This window comes from Vollenhovia emeryi, unplaced genomic scaffold, assembly GCF_000949405.1.
Source record: "Vollenhovia emeryi isolate VEMERY1.0 unplaced genomic scaffold, V.emery_V1.0 DF939128.1, whole genome shotgun sequence".
In the NCBI taxonomy this organism is placed as follows: Eukaryota; Metazoa; Arthropoda; class Insecta; order Hymenoptera; family Formicidae; genus Vollenhovia; species Vollenhovia emeryi.
In genome coordinates this window covers 902,611-917,442 of record NW_011967238.1, presented here as the reverse complement: position 1 = coordinate 917,442, position 14,832 = coordinate 902,611, and the positions used below count along the sequence as shown (strand labels likewise).

Genomic DNA, 14,832 nt, shown 5'->3' with positions numbered 1-14,832 from the left:
TTTGAGGTTCAAAAAGATACCAAAACTCGACAAAAGTCATGGTATTTTTATTCAATATGTTATTTAAATCCGTTATACATGAGCAATGTACTAAATTAAATTTTAATTACCTTGCGTGTGAAAAATTTTATCCTATAATGAGATTCAGTGGATTATAAAATTTGAATATGTCATTTTAAATCTTCAGTCACATTTTATGTAAAAAATTATTTGTAAATATAAAAAATTATCCTGTTTGCTTTTCATCTAAAAGCGTGTGCGCGTGGAATTAGAAAATGGTACATATTATATGTCTACATGAGATCATTGATGACTTGTTTGCGTAGCACTATCGCCGGGAAAAGATTCAAAATTTGTAAATTTTTGATCAAAACAACGCATTCTCTGCCGTTCTGTTTGTTGTCGATTTTTCATTCCTAAAATCCGGAACGGCGATTCCTATAAGTAACAAAAGTTGACAAGTAATCTAAATTATTAAAAAGTAACAAATTTATTTCTTTTTTGAGTTCGGATTTCATTTAAAACGATCACTTTTGATTTACCATGCTATTGTGTTTCAGCAACATCATTTCTTTTTACAAGTAATTTAGGTATTGTAAAATCCTATGTTACGAAAATTTTGCAACATTTTTATGATTATTTTATATGCAAAATTATTTCTTAAACAGAAATGGTTCGTTGTACAAACGTTGTAAAAAGTTGTGTCTATAGCTCGTCCAATTGTGCCGCGGTATTCAAATGTATTTTTCTCTCCAAATGACTAGGGAAGACAAAATTATTACCTGGAGCATAATAATTACCTTTTTCAGCATGTAACTTTGAATATCATAGCCCATGTAAAAAGCGATCCTCTGGAGGCTGAGAAGAGTTCGGAGCCTTAAACGAGGCTCCGGCTGTAGGAGCCGCTTCAAAAGATCTCTCGCTGCTGGTGAAATATCCGCATTCGCTGGTAAGATTCCTGGTACGTTGGCGCAATTCGGATCATTCCGGACGACTGTGCCGGCAGGCAAAAGTTCGGACGACAACATGGATGGATACTGCAATGAAAAGTTGCGATCGGTTCTTTCAATCTTGAAATTCTTTGTAAAATAATAATTCTACGACTGGTCCTACCAATGATCATTATTTTATAATTATGTGAGGTGTTTTAGTCGCTGAAAGCACCTGAATCAGATCGTTTGTAACGATACAGTGGCTAAATTGATCGAGAGGAGGATCGACATCGTGTCTCGGAATTCTGTCGAAGCGAAATTCTGTCAAGGCATTTAGTTAATTCGCGGGCAGCGCAACTTGCGCACCCGCACGCGGGACCAAAGAGTTTGCGGAAGGACCTTTTTCGTCGCGACCGCAGAGGCTGAGAGGATCATAAATATCTTCTTTTACGAGAGGTAGGCCGGTAAACTAGAGAAGCTATTATCAATGTGCGGATTCCGGCCTGTCTAGGCGCGCTCGTACGCTCGCCGGCTCCGGCATACTACACAGGTACATACACAGGCAGGGTCAACGGCCACTCACGACCCTCAACCTATTCGCTCGTTCATGTCCCTCCACCGTGTGGTACGACCTCACACGACCTCGCACGCCGCCTCGGCGAGCGCGTCCCCGCGGCAAGTGTGGATTTCTTCGCGCAGCTTTGCAACACGCGCGTTGAGACTCGCGCCGGGCTCGCGCGTGTCAAACGTGCAAAACGGGACCCGCTGGACGTTCCCTTTGTTGCAGCCGAGATTGTTACGCGACGCGGTGGCAAAACATTACCGCACGTGCTCGCGTTGCCGCGGAGAAATGGCATCCCGAGCGGCGCGCGGACGTTGTCCGCGGAGTTTATGCTATCGGAGGTATCTCGTTTTACGTAATCCACGCGGGACGAGTGTGGAAGAGGGACGGCGGCAGCAGCCTCTCGGAGTTGCCGGGATTATCAAAATAGCGGCTTAAATATTCTGCCCGCAGACTTTTCTGACTCGGACGTCCAGAGTAGCAGGAAGGTGCCAGAAGAAACACGTCTCCCTCGTTCTGTACGACGCATGGCTATGAGAATTAATAAGCCTTTTCCCCCTCCCGAGGAGGAATTATTCCGCGGAGCCCAGCTCGAACCCTCGCTGTGTAAATTTTATTAATTTCCATACAGATCTGCCTCTCTCCGTGCCCCCCCCAGGCAAAATATGCGCACACTAATCGCTAATTAGCCCCGATATTGTCCGCGCGGTTATCACGCCGTTGTTTATAAGCGGAAGAGAGACGAGAAGCGCGAAGCTCGCGCCAGGTCGTTGGACCACGCGCGTTGGATCCCGATCGCGCGCGGCGCGGACTTGGCGAACGGGATATTTCAATTCGATCTCGGCGCGGGGAACCTTGACCGAGAATAACGGTACGGAATGATCGTTACGAGATCGTAGACAGTAACGTATGGCTCTTAACGCCGCCGCCGCCGCCGCCGCCGTCTCTTCTGCATAGATCGAGCTGTCCGCCTCGTCGGCGCCGCCGTTCACGGCGCCCGATCGATGATGCTGCGAGCGAAGGAGCAATCGGCAGGACGAGAAGCGGCGAACCGAACGACGGGAAATTTCAGCTGGCTGTTAATTGCATTTTAACTGCATTTTAACCGCCTAGTTTTCTTCATGTTTAATTGAAGCTTCTCAAAACACATGGAACAGTCCTTTATTATGAGATGGACTTCTAATATAAGACAGTTGGCTTTCAATGGCCAAATTCAATCACAAATCTCTTTCGCCACGTTTACACGAGCCAACGATGAACTTTCCACTGAACACATTTCACTCCAAGGGCAATAGATTCATGATAGGACCAACAGATGATGCCTACACGGAGAGACCGATATGGTCACCACATGTCTAATTAGGGTTGGCGCAACCCCAGTAAATAGTAATAGTTGGGATAGCTATATCTGTGGTTGTCATATCTACATTGGTATGGTGCATGTAGTGGAGTAGTGGCGACAACTATATGCGTTTTGTGCAGCAAACTGAGTGAATGCTGCAACACAAAACAATGTAGATGCCCCTACTATTTATACGGCAACATTTTAATTAAAACAATGCAGCATTTTCTTGAACATATCTGGCATTTTTAATAATACAGAAAATTTATTGCGAAAACTTACCTCAGCCAGGGTAGATTTTTCGCAATAAATTTTCTGTACTGCTAAAAATGCCAGATATATGGTCAAGGAAACACTGACGTTGTTAATTACTGCTGGCGATATTGAAGAATATTCTCCATAGTGTTTTAATTTTAGTTATTTTTGCCTCGGAGGGTCTTTCCGTGTACCAATTTAGCACAAACCCTGCTACGGAGACGTACACGGAAAGACCGGCTAAGGCAAAAATAACTAAAATGTTGCCGTATAAATAGTAGGGGCATCTACATTGTTTTTTGTTGCAACATTCACTAAGTCTGCTGCACGAAAAGCATATAGTTGTCTCGACTACTTATCATACCAATGCGGGTATGACAACCACAGATACAGCAGTCCCAAATATTACTATTTATTGGGGTTGTGCCAACCTTAATTAGACATGTGGAGACCATATCGGTTTCTTCGTGTAGTCACTACCGCGGATGGTCTCCTCCCCGCGTGTCACGAGGGTAACAGAACTGAAAACAGGGCATTTTTCTCCGATTCGTAGAAGACTAAAATGAAAAAGCTCGTCTGCTTGATATTTGCTCGTTGAAACGAAGTCCAATCCAGAATCGTCTTATTATTGATATTGCGATATTTGCTGCGATGGATCTGCGAAAAGTTCGGAGTCAACAAACTCATCTGCGCGCGGCCGCAACTTCGACCTTTCTCTTCGCCGGTCTGGTGGCGGAACGGGGGAAAAAAAGACGCGGAATGATGTACACACGGATCTGTATGCTACGTTATGCTAAATGTAAACGTACCGCGTTCACCCGTGGATTCCACTCGGCGCGCCTCGGGCGGCTAATTGTTGAGCAAACTCGAGCTTCTGCCTCGATCCGAGCGCGCCGCGTTCGTTAGCACTGTACACCTTTCGCGGCCTTCGCCCGCAAATAATGTATATCGAAGAAGTAGTCGAGAACGCGAATTCTCTATATTTCTCGAGAATGTACGGATTGCTTGAAATACAAAACCCCGTCCTTCGAACTTCAGCGCGTAAAACGTCCGAGAGTCTGTCGCGAAAACGGACGGGATGGAAGAAGCGTACGCATCATCCGCGAGGCTCCTCGTGAGAACTTTCGCGTCCCACGGAAAGTGATCGTTGCGATCATTATTACGGTAATTAAGGCGTCGGGAAAATAAGGTGCAGATTTTCAGATCGGCCAGGTTCCGTTAACGAGCGCGTTTTCCCGCTATGGGAAAAACGCCGTCGCATAATTCCGCGGGGGGGGGGGGGGAATCTCGAAGAAACAAATACCCCTTCGGATCGTCCTACTCAACTTTGTATGAATGCATTAACGTGCAAAAGATTGAGTCGCACGAACGTAATTGGAAAGAATATTTTCACGATTATATATAAAATAACTAGAAATTTATTTAACGGAAGACAGTGTTGATGATGGTGTAAAGATACAAGCAATGTAAAGCAATCTGGTGGATGCGCAGTGTCAACCAATCAGAAGTGGCCCAAACTACCGAGTTGACCAATCAGAAATTTGCCCCAAACCTTCAAACTGCAAAACATTGCGGTTGAATGCAGGAAGAATCAAGAAACAATTTGCCTCAAAAATTGGTTACATGCGCAATGTTTCACCTTGTATCTTTACACCATGGTGTTGATACAATTCCTTGTACCTCACAAAATTATTATAGTTTTTAGTTCTTCAAGGAGTTAAGTCTACGAGAGATCATCGAACCCCAAAATACCTGAATGGATAAAGATACCGGGGAATCGCCTTCACTCGCATCACGCATCGATCCGTGCAATAAGTGATTTACGAAAGAGAACCGGCCGATGAAGCGAAGGATGCGCGAGATCGAGAGCTGATAATGCGGAGGATCGGTAGAACAAAGAGCGCCGCTTTCGCGCGAAGATGGACGGAACAAAGGATCGTGGCTGTCACGGGGCTGTACATCCAGCAGTCTCGCGAGACAGAGCGCGGCGCGGTCGTACGGAGTTGGTTCGAGTGAACAAAGGAGGAGCGTCTAATCGGATCGGGAGATTGCGTCGATCAAACCTCGGCGGAAGACTCGGGACACAATGCGAGCGTCATAGAAGAGGCGCGATCGGTATTGCGGTGCACCAGGACTCGTTTCTTGCCGGGGTGCATCGACCAGGGGTCCGGTTCTATTCCCGGCGCGACGATGACGATGTTCTGTCCGTGCGCGATGTTCCGTGCGCCGTCGCGCGAGAAGGTAAAATCCTGCGGATGAAGATACGTCTCGCAAATGAAGAGTTCATCACCGGTATCGGCACCGAGGAAGAGGACGTGAGAATATCCCCGACGCCGAGCTCGGGGCTCTCCAAATATTTTATAGTTTGTCTCTCGCGCTGCGATATACGACGCTGTCGGATGGATTATGCAAATCCCCTGAGCCCTAAAGCCGACAGGAAGATGAGGAGCGACTCTTAGATCCGTGAAACGCGTACAAAGAATTTTAGAAGAAAAAAAATCGAGTCAGCATGCTGGGAATAATACGAGAATATGAAGATCGATGGAAAAATTCAGGCAACGCTCTCAGGAGCGATAGAGGCTTTGGAAAATATCCGGTCGGAGCGCCTATACAAGCGCGGCTATAAATAAACTTTATACCCGTGCCGTCATCAGGCTCGAGTCATCTTCTTCTAACAGTACACGCAATTAGAGCTGCTCAATTACACACTACACTCATCACGCCGCAATCGACGCCGATGTACGTGGAGAAAAGGATCGCGAGGTGCACGTGAAATCGGAAGAGGAGATAGAGGGAAATGACGGGGGAGGGAGGGAGGGAGGGAGGGAGGAGAGGCGTGCAACGGGGAGAGGAGAAAAAGCGGAGTAGCAGCCGCGGGATGCGGCGCGAGGAAGCGAGGAGGCTCGTGGAAAGAGGAAGAAAGACCGGTCTCGTAGTTAGCACACGGCGGACATTAACTTCCCATTAACCATCTGCCATTAGACGGGGGAGAGGGGCCCCGGAGAGACCCCGGAGAAGGCCCACTGCGCGCGCTGGCGCCAGGAGTAATCGCCGGGGCGCGTATTAGGCGCCTCGTGGCAAAACCTGCGTGCAAAAGCTCCTGCGTATCTATTTATAAAGCCGCCATTGCAGTCCGCGGCAGCAGTCGCGATAAAATCCCTTCCGACGATGCCCGCGATAAGGAGGAGGAAGACGTCCATCGGTACAACGCACGCAATCGGACGACGGTATCGACGGAAGTCGCGGCCTCTTGTTCAGAAAAGAATTGTTTCATTATTTTATCGTCCAATCACCATCGATTCACCCTGTTTCGATCGCTTCTCTTATAAATCCCGCAACGTTATCTCGCGCACTCTAAACGTTATTTACGCCATCTGCGGAAGATTCTGTTAGGCCTCGCTGATTTTATACAACTTGTACCGCAGATGGGGTACGAGCGAATTTTTAAGTAATCAATCAATTGTCCGCTGATCCGTGCCTATCCTGTATACATCTCGTTGAATTGCTCATACGTATTTACGTTCTACGTTCTATATTCAGACAACCGTGATAGATCAGGCGCGATATTTATCTTCGATATTATCCGAATAACGGGCTGATGCACGGATAATCGCTCTTCCAATCTACATGCCGTTGTTCTTTCTCTCTCTCCTTCCTTTCATCAGTGATCATCCCATCGGCTGTGAAAGACAGTGAGATCGGTTGACGCTTATAAGCGAAGATGTCGAAAAAGGGAGGAGCGAAACGTCGAGCGCAATAATAATCGGCCGGTCTAACCGTGCAATAATTATGACCATCTGTGGAACGGGTATCTCGTGGGTCGCTTATATGTGATAGCAGAAGCCGCGTATATACCGCAGATAATAATCTATGATCTATAAATAGTCTCGCGGTGGTGGCGGCGGCGGCGGAGAGGCATTGCGCCGCTTCTCTCCGTACCAAAAGAAGAGCTAAAGGAACAAGCCGTGTAATTACACACCGGGTGGAAGGAAGATAGCGGGTATAACCGCGGCCTCGCCTGCCTAGAGTGCCATTCCTAAGAAATGGAACGGTCGTACCCGTTCGTTCGTTCGCCAATATCCATTCGTCCTATCTCCCTCTCTCTTTCATCTCCTCCTCCTCTTTAGAGGATATTTAGGATCTATAAATAGCAAAGAGAAGAAAAGACGGGGAAGACAAGTCATTTCGCGATCTGCATAGATCAGAAAAAGCTCGATGGACGTCAGTCAAATCATCAGGGAACAGTCACGGCGATTATACCGTATCTACAGGGATGTCGGTGGAGATTTTTCTGCAAACGCCCCCCTCATTGCTAACGTTTACGAGTGCCGTCGGGAGTATCGCGCAGACGTTGCCGATAAATCCTCCCTTTTCCTTGATCTTACCCAACGAACACGTGAGTCTCCGGTCGTTGGATCGAATCGCGCCCCCGGGCGCAGTGCCCCGGGTGGTCCCTCTCGTAGATCGGTCCCGATTAATTATTAGCGTCGCAGGGAATTAATGTTTCCGAGAGCCGCGTGTTACCGAGATCAGAGACCGAGAGGGACCATCTCGCGGCGAACGAATCCCGATTCGCAGACCACATAAATACCGTCGAGCCGCTACAAAGTAGCAATCGTCGAAACGATCCGCGATATATCACGCCAAGTATATCCCCCTGCGCTCGAGGAAGCCGAACCCAGCCGACATGCGACAGTCGGCGGTACCCTCTGGCGAGCGCACGTATGCACGCACGCACGCATGTGCACACGCACGCACGCATTTGCTCACGCGATCGCAAACATACGGCTCGCAGGTAATACCGCGGGATCTATAAATAGACCTCGACCAGGGGCGGCAAACCGCGCCGGTTGCACGCCAAGTGTCTATCGTTCCTGCGAGATAGAGGGAAAAAGAGGACCAGCCGGTTCAGCTCGGATGCCTCCGAGCATAGCGATGCAGCGGACAGAGGCGGAATCGGCGGGACGACGCGGCGCGAAACGGTGGATTAGAGACGGAATCGAAGAAGCGGGAACAGGATGCCGGGTGGAACGGCATCCTGATTGTATAACGCCGGCAATTCCGATGAAAATGCCCGTGGCCACCGTCCGTGACCTCGCTGACGTTGACTTCGGGCTCCCCTCGAAAAGCATTTAGAAAAAAGAACCGATAATAGCCGTGAAATACCTGTTTCGCAAGATTAGGTAACTGTTGATTCGTATTACTTCAGAGTTATCGCGACACCCGATCTTTTGGTTTAAACAGGTGTATCTTGGGAAACATAGGAATTTCTATTACACGCGTATATCGATGCGATGTGTCAATTTTAGTGTCATCCCGGCGTGATCTACGTAATCAGGATTTACGCGAAGGTATACAACGACGAGCTGCTTTTCGTCCAATCTGTTTAGTGAAAGGTGGCGAGCGTGGCGCAGAGAAATGTGCGCTGGTTAGTAAACCAATGAACGAAAAGATCCGAAAAAAACTTCAGGGGATTGCTTGACCATGTCTGGCAAATTTTTGTGTTCAAAATCACGACGTTTCAACCAGTGTTTGTGGTCTTTCTCAAGTGTTGAACTTGTCAGTAAATCAGTACGGTGAAGTAAAGGAGCCGATCATGATTTCACGAACGCCGCTGGTTTTTTCGGAATCTCCCGAAGGAAAGTGGCAACCACCGAGAGTATCCTGCCACACATACCCCTTTAGAGTTATAGCCCTCCAGATGGGGGGTTTCCTTCGGCAAGGTTAGTAGCAGCCTACGACCCGAAGATGAAGTGAAACCAAATGCTCAAAGTACCAGAACTGGATAAAACAGGCCTAATAGACGAGGAAGAAGAAGATGTTTAGTGAAAGGGACGGCGTAGGGAAAAGTTCTCTAGGACAATGCTATCAGCCGGGCGGAAAGCGCCCAGCGCGCTTATCAATAGCTAACACCCTGTACCAGTTCCCAACCCGTTCGCCGTGAGAGCGCACGCTGCTGACGCGACACGCACCTGCGGCACGTCGCACCGTTCGAGCGTGTCCGTTGCGTGCTTTCATACTCGCGTCCTTCGCGGTTGTGCTTTTCGAGGCGGTCGCTGCCGTTCCCGCGAACGTCTGCGATTCCACCAGCGGGATACACCCGACTCGCCGGCTTTTTATCCCGTTGCAGCTTCTTCTACGCCGTTCGCCTCCCCGCGTTTCCCCGAAAGGAAGTAACCGCGACGGGATCGCGTTCCCTCGCCGCAAAGGACGCGATGACGATATCGTTGCGTGCGCGCTGGGAGACTCTATCGTCGGCTCGGCGTGCCGATTTTTCACTCGCGCAACTCGCCCGGCGCCGCGAGGGGCAGGTCGAGAGAGAAAGAGAAAGAAACCAAAGGTCTACGATTAAGATTGCGAGGCTGGTTTGCCTTGCGAAGGCTTTCTTGCGTCCTGCCATCGATCCTGCGGCGTGCATAAGTGCACCGTATCCTCGGGAGTATTCCTTCTCCCGTCGACGCTTCTATTACGAAAAAGTTCTTCGCGCATCGCCTCGCAGCCGACACCGAGGATCGTACCGCGGAGATGGCTCCCGCGAAGCGGCGAGTGACCGAGATTCATTGAATATTGAGCGCACCTACGGTGCACGATTTATGCAAAATTACAGCATTCACTCTCGCGATATCAGCCGTGCGATTGTACTGTAAATTAAAAGCGATTGTAACGCTGGGTAATGAGACACGCCGCGAAGATAGAGAAGGCAGTGGAGACGCGACGCGGAGAGTCGTGCGCTCGTAGATCCTGTTTATATTCGGTGTCACGCTGGAAATGACATGGTCCAAGTGGCAATTACTTTCAACATTTTTCCCAAACTCCTGTTCCGCGCAGATTGACAGGATGATTAAGACGAGGCGGAGCCGATTCGCCTCGCTTCCTTCAGTTTCCTCGCATCTGGGAGACTTGGCGTGCGTTCGACTTCCTGTTGATACCGACGAAGGGACTGACGGACGTGATAGCTTCTCGCGTATCCACTACCCCGTTGAACGATGACGCTCGACATACGGTTTGCGGTGATCATCGCCGCCTCGCGAGATAAGCGCGGGAGAACGACGCAGGCATTTTTGAGCAGGGTTGGAAAAGTTTATAAAAGTGTCTGGTTACAGTTACCGTTTTTTTTTCGCTAAAAATGTAACTAGTTACAATCACAAGTTACCAATTCTGAAAAGTAACGCGTTACAGTTACAGTTGCTCGAAAAGTAACGAACCGTTACTTTGCAGTTACTTCCTTGCAATGAAAATAGAAAAATATAAAATCTGCATTTGAATTGTAAAGCGTCGATAAAGGCGTTTATGCGCAAATACAAGACCTAATGCTCTGTGGAGGTTTAAAATATATCAAATAATTCTTGATGTTGTTTATACACCTAGACCGAATAATAATGTCCAGGCGGAGGGAAGGAAGGGAGCGGGGATACTTAAAAATCGCGTTTCGATAGTTCTGTGTACAGCCGACAACCCGTATCGGTACGCAGCTCACAAAAGTCGAAAATATACGCATAGACAACATCTTTATACTGTTATTGCGACAAATATATTGTCATATGCCTCGGTGGTCGAATTGGCGAGACGCCCGCCTAGAGTGTAGGGAGGTCCAGGTTCAAACCCTGGCTGAGGTAATATTTTTTTCGTAATAAATTTTCTGTGTTGAAAACACGTTGCCAGTTATCGATATATATCGATTGAAAGCTTAATTATTGTTTAAAATATATATGTAAAGTAACTATATTAATGTAACTATTAAATTTGTTACTAGTTATCGAAAAAATGTAACTGAGTTATGTTGCAGTTACAGATGTAGAGAAAGTAACGAAGTTAAGTTAGAGTTGCCACAAAGAAGTAACTGTAACTTGGTTCCAAGTAACGCGTTACTTCGCAACCCTGGTTTTGAGAAATGGCGAACGGCCCCGACTGGTCGCTCGCGCTGTCGCACCGACAACGGGGCAATTAAGTTTCGATGTTCTTCTCGGCCTCGCGCTTCTTTTCGTAATTAGATGGCCCGTTGCTATCCGAGATGACGACGACGAAGGCTGCGCCGATCGAGGCGCAGTCTTAACGATAAACGAAGAACACCGACGGGACACGTACGAGTCGTAAGGCGCGGATGCAGCGGCGATAAAAAGCTCGTCCTTGTCGCGCGTATCCCCTTAAAGACACCCTTACTCACGTTTAATGGCACACACAAAGAAGGGTAATGACTGTCGCGACCGATGTCTCTAATGGTCGTGCGGCCGAGCTAGACGCGAGCGTGAAATAAGATTGCACTCGCTGCCGCGATTCAGCGAGCGCAACGACGACGTTGTAAACGCGGCGTAAACCCGTCGTTTTTAACGGCGGCATTAAGTGATAATGTCGTGATAAACGATTGCCGGGGGTGGATTGAAAGGGCCGTGGCGGACAACAAACTTCGCCAGCGATATATTCCTCGAGGAAATTACCTTCTTTATATCTCGACCACGTTACGATCCGTGTAATGTATTTTCGATAAGGTATAACGGCCGCTCTCTCAGATAGAATTTATATATTTATGGCCAGGCTCAACCTTTTGTACGATACCGAAAATTGTTCGACTCGTCTTGATATTAACATTACTATCGTTCTTAGATTGAAAGTTTCACATCGGAATCGTGAAAGCAACAATAGAGAGAGAGAGAGAGAGAGAGAGAGAGAGAGAAGCGAAGAAAATCTTACTCGGCTAATCGTCGGACTCGCTGAGGAAAGCCAGAAGATTTTCTTCTCGAAAATAACAATTGTCTCTTCCGGTTAATTGCACCGAAACTAAATATACAGAATCTCGGACGATCGCACCTCGAAACATCGAGGCTCCATCGCGATAAATAATAGCCGCGATGCGATTCTCCAAAGTTCTCCCGCTGGACGACACGCAAGTCACGAGCCGGAACGAAAAGTTAACGAGACACACACACGGGGTACGATAGAGCGTTCGCAGAGTGGCGACGAAGCGGCGGTCCCCCTCGTCGGATACGTCGTGCCCTCCCCCTCTCCCCCCCGTAAAGACGACGTCTCCTTTTCTTTCTGCTTAATGATACGGACAAAGAAGGGTTGCGCGATAGTCACGCTCTCGGCGCTCGCTCGAGCAGAATGCTCGGGGTCCCCTGCAATCTGCACCGCGCGCGCATTACGCACGTTTCTGTAGATGCACGCATATTCAAGGTGCGTTCCTTCTCTTGCTCTTTCTCTCTCTTTCTCTCCGCTCGCGCGCTCCGCCAAGGCATCATTACGCGAGGCGATCTTCTTCTTGTTCTTCTACCTCAGCATCGCCGCCACCGCCTCCCCTTCCTCCCTTTTCTCATCCTCTTCGTCCTCAACCGCCATCATCCACCGCGATCGGTGCGCGCCGATCTATTTATATCGCAACGCGTCGGCCCGCCGTGGAAACTTGGAAAGAAGCGGGTAATAGGATGGCGAAAGAAACGTAGCCTTGTACTTGTTACTCCTCCTCATCCTCGTTCCCGTCGTCGTCGTCATCGTCGGCGACGGCGACGGCGGTGCGCGAAGAGGTCTACAGACCCTTCGTCTGGGCCCGTTCGCCACTTTGAAGAAATATTATGCGGAGGTACGCGCCGTGTACGCGCTTCGTGGAAATGTGGACTAATGGAAGCGGACGGGAGAATCGCGTGGATTAGCGCGAATGCGATTCCGCGAGAGAGACGAAGTAGACTCCAGTATGCCGCATGCCCTTCTGCGAAAATGGCCGTCGTAATGACGTGCGATATCGTCCGCGGACCAGCCCTACTCATCTTGGAGCCGCGGATTTTCAGCTTCTGCTCTTTGTTCCCTTGCACCTCGACTTTGCAGCTTCCCTCAGACATGACCCGTTTTCCCGTCGAATTTAAAAAAAAAACGATTCCTTCCCGGCAGAAATTTGATCGATGTCCCTTCTTCGTTATCGCGCGAATACGTGCCCTATGGCGATGGAGCGGACAAGACAGGGATTTAATCTACATACAAGGATCCCGTGATCCTTTTTTCGCAGCGTCGTATTTTTTCGAGGGAAGACAGGAACGTGGGGTACCGGCCACTATATCACACGGGCCATCGGACGGCAAAAGTTATTGCCGGTTTAGGAGTTCGCTGGTTGGCTCTTGTTGGGGCCCAAGGGCCCGAAAACTCGTTAACAACGAGAGTCGTAGACTTGGAGTCGAGCAGAAAAGAAAAAGGAGAGGACGGGGTGGAAGGCAAAATGGAGTGCGAAAGGGGCGAGCGCGAAAAATATGGCGTTCGGGCCCACGAGAGCGTCTAGCGGACCAACGAGAAAGGATATTTCGGGCCATCTGAGGCGAAGGTCAAGGTTTGCGAAGCGTGGCGAACGCGCAAACGAAGCAGAACGCGCGCCAGCGCGGCGACAAACCGCGTGCGGAGAGAAGGATGACTTGCGGGCCCCGCGATTCCGGTAGCAAACACTACCGTCGCGAATCTTTTATCGAACGGTCCGCGAAACACGACCGATTACTATTGCTCATCGGTCGTTTTGCGGCATAAATTCGTAACCAGTATAGTTCCTTGAACTGCAAAGTGCAACGTTTATCTTACCGAAAACCGCAGTCGCGTTTTATTTAAAAGTGTCATTTTGGACAAGTAGAATGCAAAAGAGCGACGCTTTATTATCTTTAAGCGACACAAGCGGTAAGCACATATCGCAAGTGGAAATGTAGAGAATAAAGAGGAAAAATTAGTCCCATAAAAATACACGAAAAGACCGGCTGAGGCAAAAATAACTAAAATTAAAATGTTACCGTATAAATAATAGGGGTATCTACATTGTTTTGCGTTGCAACATTCAATAAGTTTGCTACACAAAATGCACATAGTTGTCTCCACTACTTATCTTACCAATGTGGGTATGACAACCACAGATATAGCTGTCCCAAATATTACTATTTATTGGGGTTGTGCCAACCCTAATTAGACATGTGCTAACCATATCGGTCTCTCCGTGTAATAGAAATGAAAGGAAATATTTATTACAACTGTCGGAAAATGCACGCACATTGGAAGAGGCTGTAAAAATCCGTGCCCCCGCAGATTGCGTCGAGTCGATCGAGAAAATCATTGATCGATATGTACCGAGATTTCGGTCACGGTTACGCGGCCGTCGGACTCGTCGATTAACGTCGTGCAGAGACGTCGAATCGTTTGACGACGACGACGACGACCAAGTGGAAGCGACGAGGCGCAGCAGGTCGGCGAACCTGGCGAACGTAGCAAAACCTCGAAGGTCGCGGAGTCTGCGCCGCCGTTGCCGATCTGACGTCCCTTGGCGACCGGTCGCCGCTCGCCCATCGCCTTCGGCGCCATGGAGGGTGACTCTTTTTCTTCTCGTTCATCCACCTCCTCGTCCGTCCATCGCGCGGTCCTTCCACCCTCCTTTCCTCCCTGCGCACCGCGGTGCATCGATGCACCGTGCGGGCCAACCCATCCTCATCTTCCTCCTCCTCCTTCTCTTCTCCTCCTGCTCCTCTTCTTCCCCCCCCCCTCCCCGTCTCTCGCCCTTCCTCCTTTTGCACATCGCGACCGTATACGGGGATTCGCACCGATACGGCTGCCGATCGCCGTATGGCAAAAAGCTAAACCTGCTCCCCATCTCGTGCGCCGCGGATCTCTTACTCTCTTTTCCGTCCTTCCTCTCCGTTCTATCCACCCATATCTCTCCTTCCACCCCCTTTAGCTCTCTCTTTTTCTCTATTTCTCTCTCTCTCTCTTTATCGTCTTCCTAAGCCTCG

General features: G+C 49.0%; 1 protein-coding gene across 3 annotated transcripts in view; it reads right to left on the bottom strand.

Annotated features, from left to right (window-relative positions):
• The window catches only part of LOC105568555 (putative serine/threonine-protein kinase PRKY), a 50,457-nt gene continuing 35,625 nt past the window's right edge, over positions 1–14,832 (bottom strand). For all 3 annotated transcript variants that reach the window (XM_012024317.1, XM_012024316.1, XM_012024318.1), the window contains 2 exons: positions 801–1,037; positions 1–438 (listed from right to left, as the gene is read on the bottom strand). In XM_012024317.1, coding sequence (XP_011879707.1) covers positions 304–438; positions 801–1,037 — 372 coding nt within the window. In that variant the 3' untranslated portion in view covers positions 1–303. The remainder of the gene's footprint in view (positions 439–800; positions 1,038–14,832) is intronic.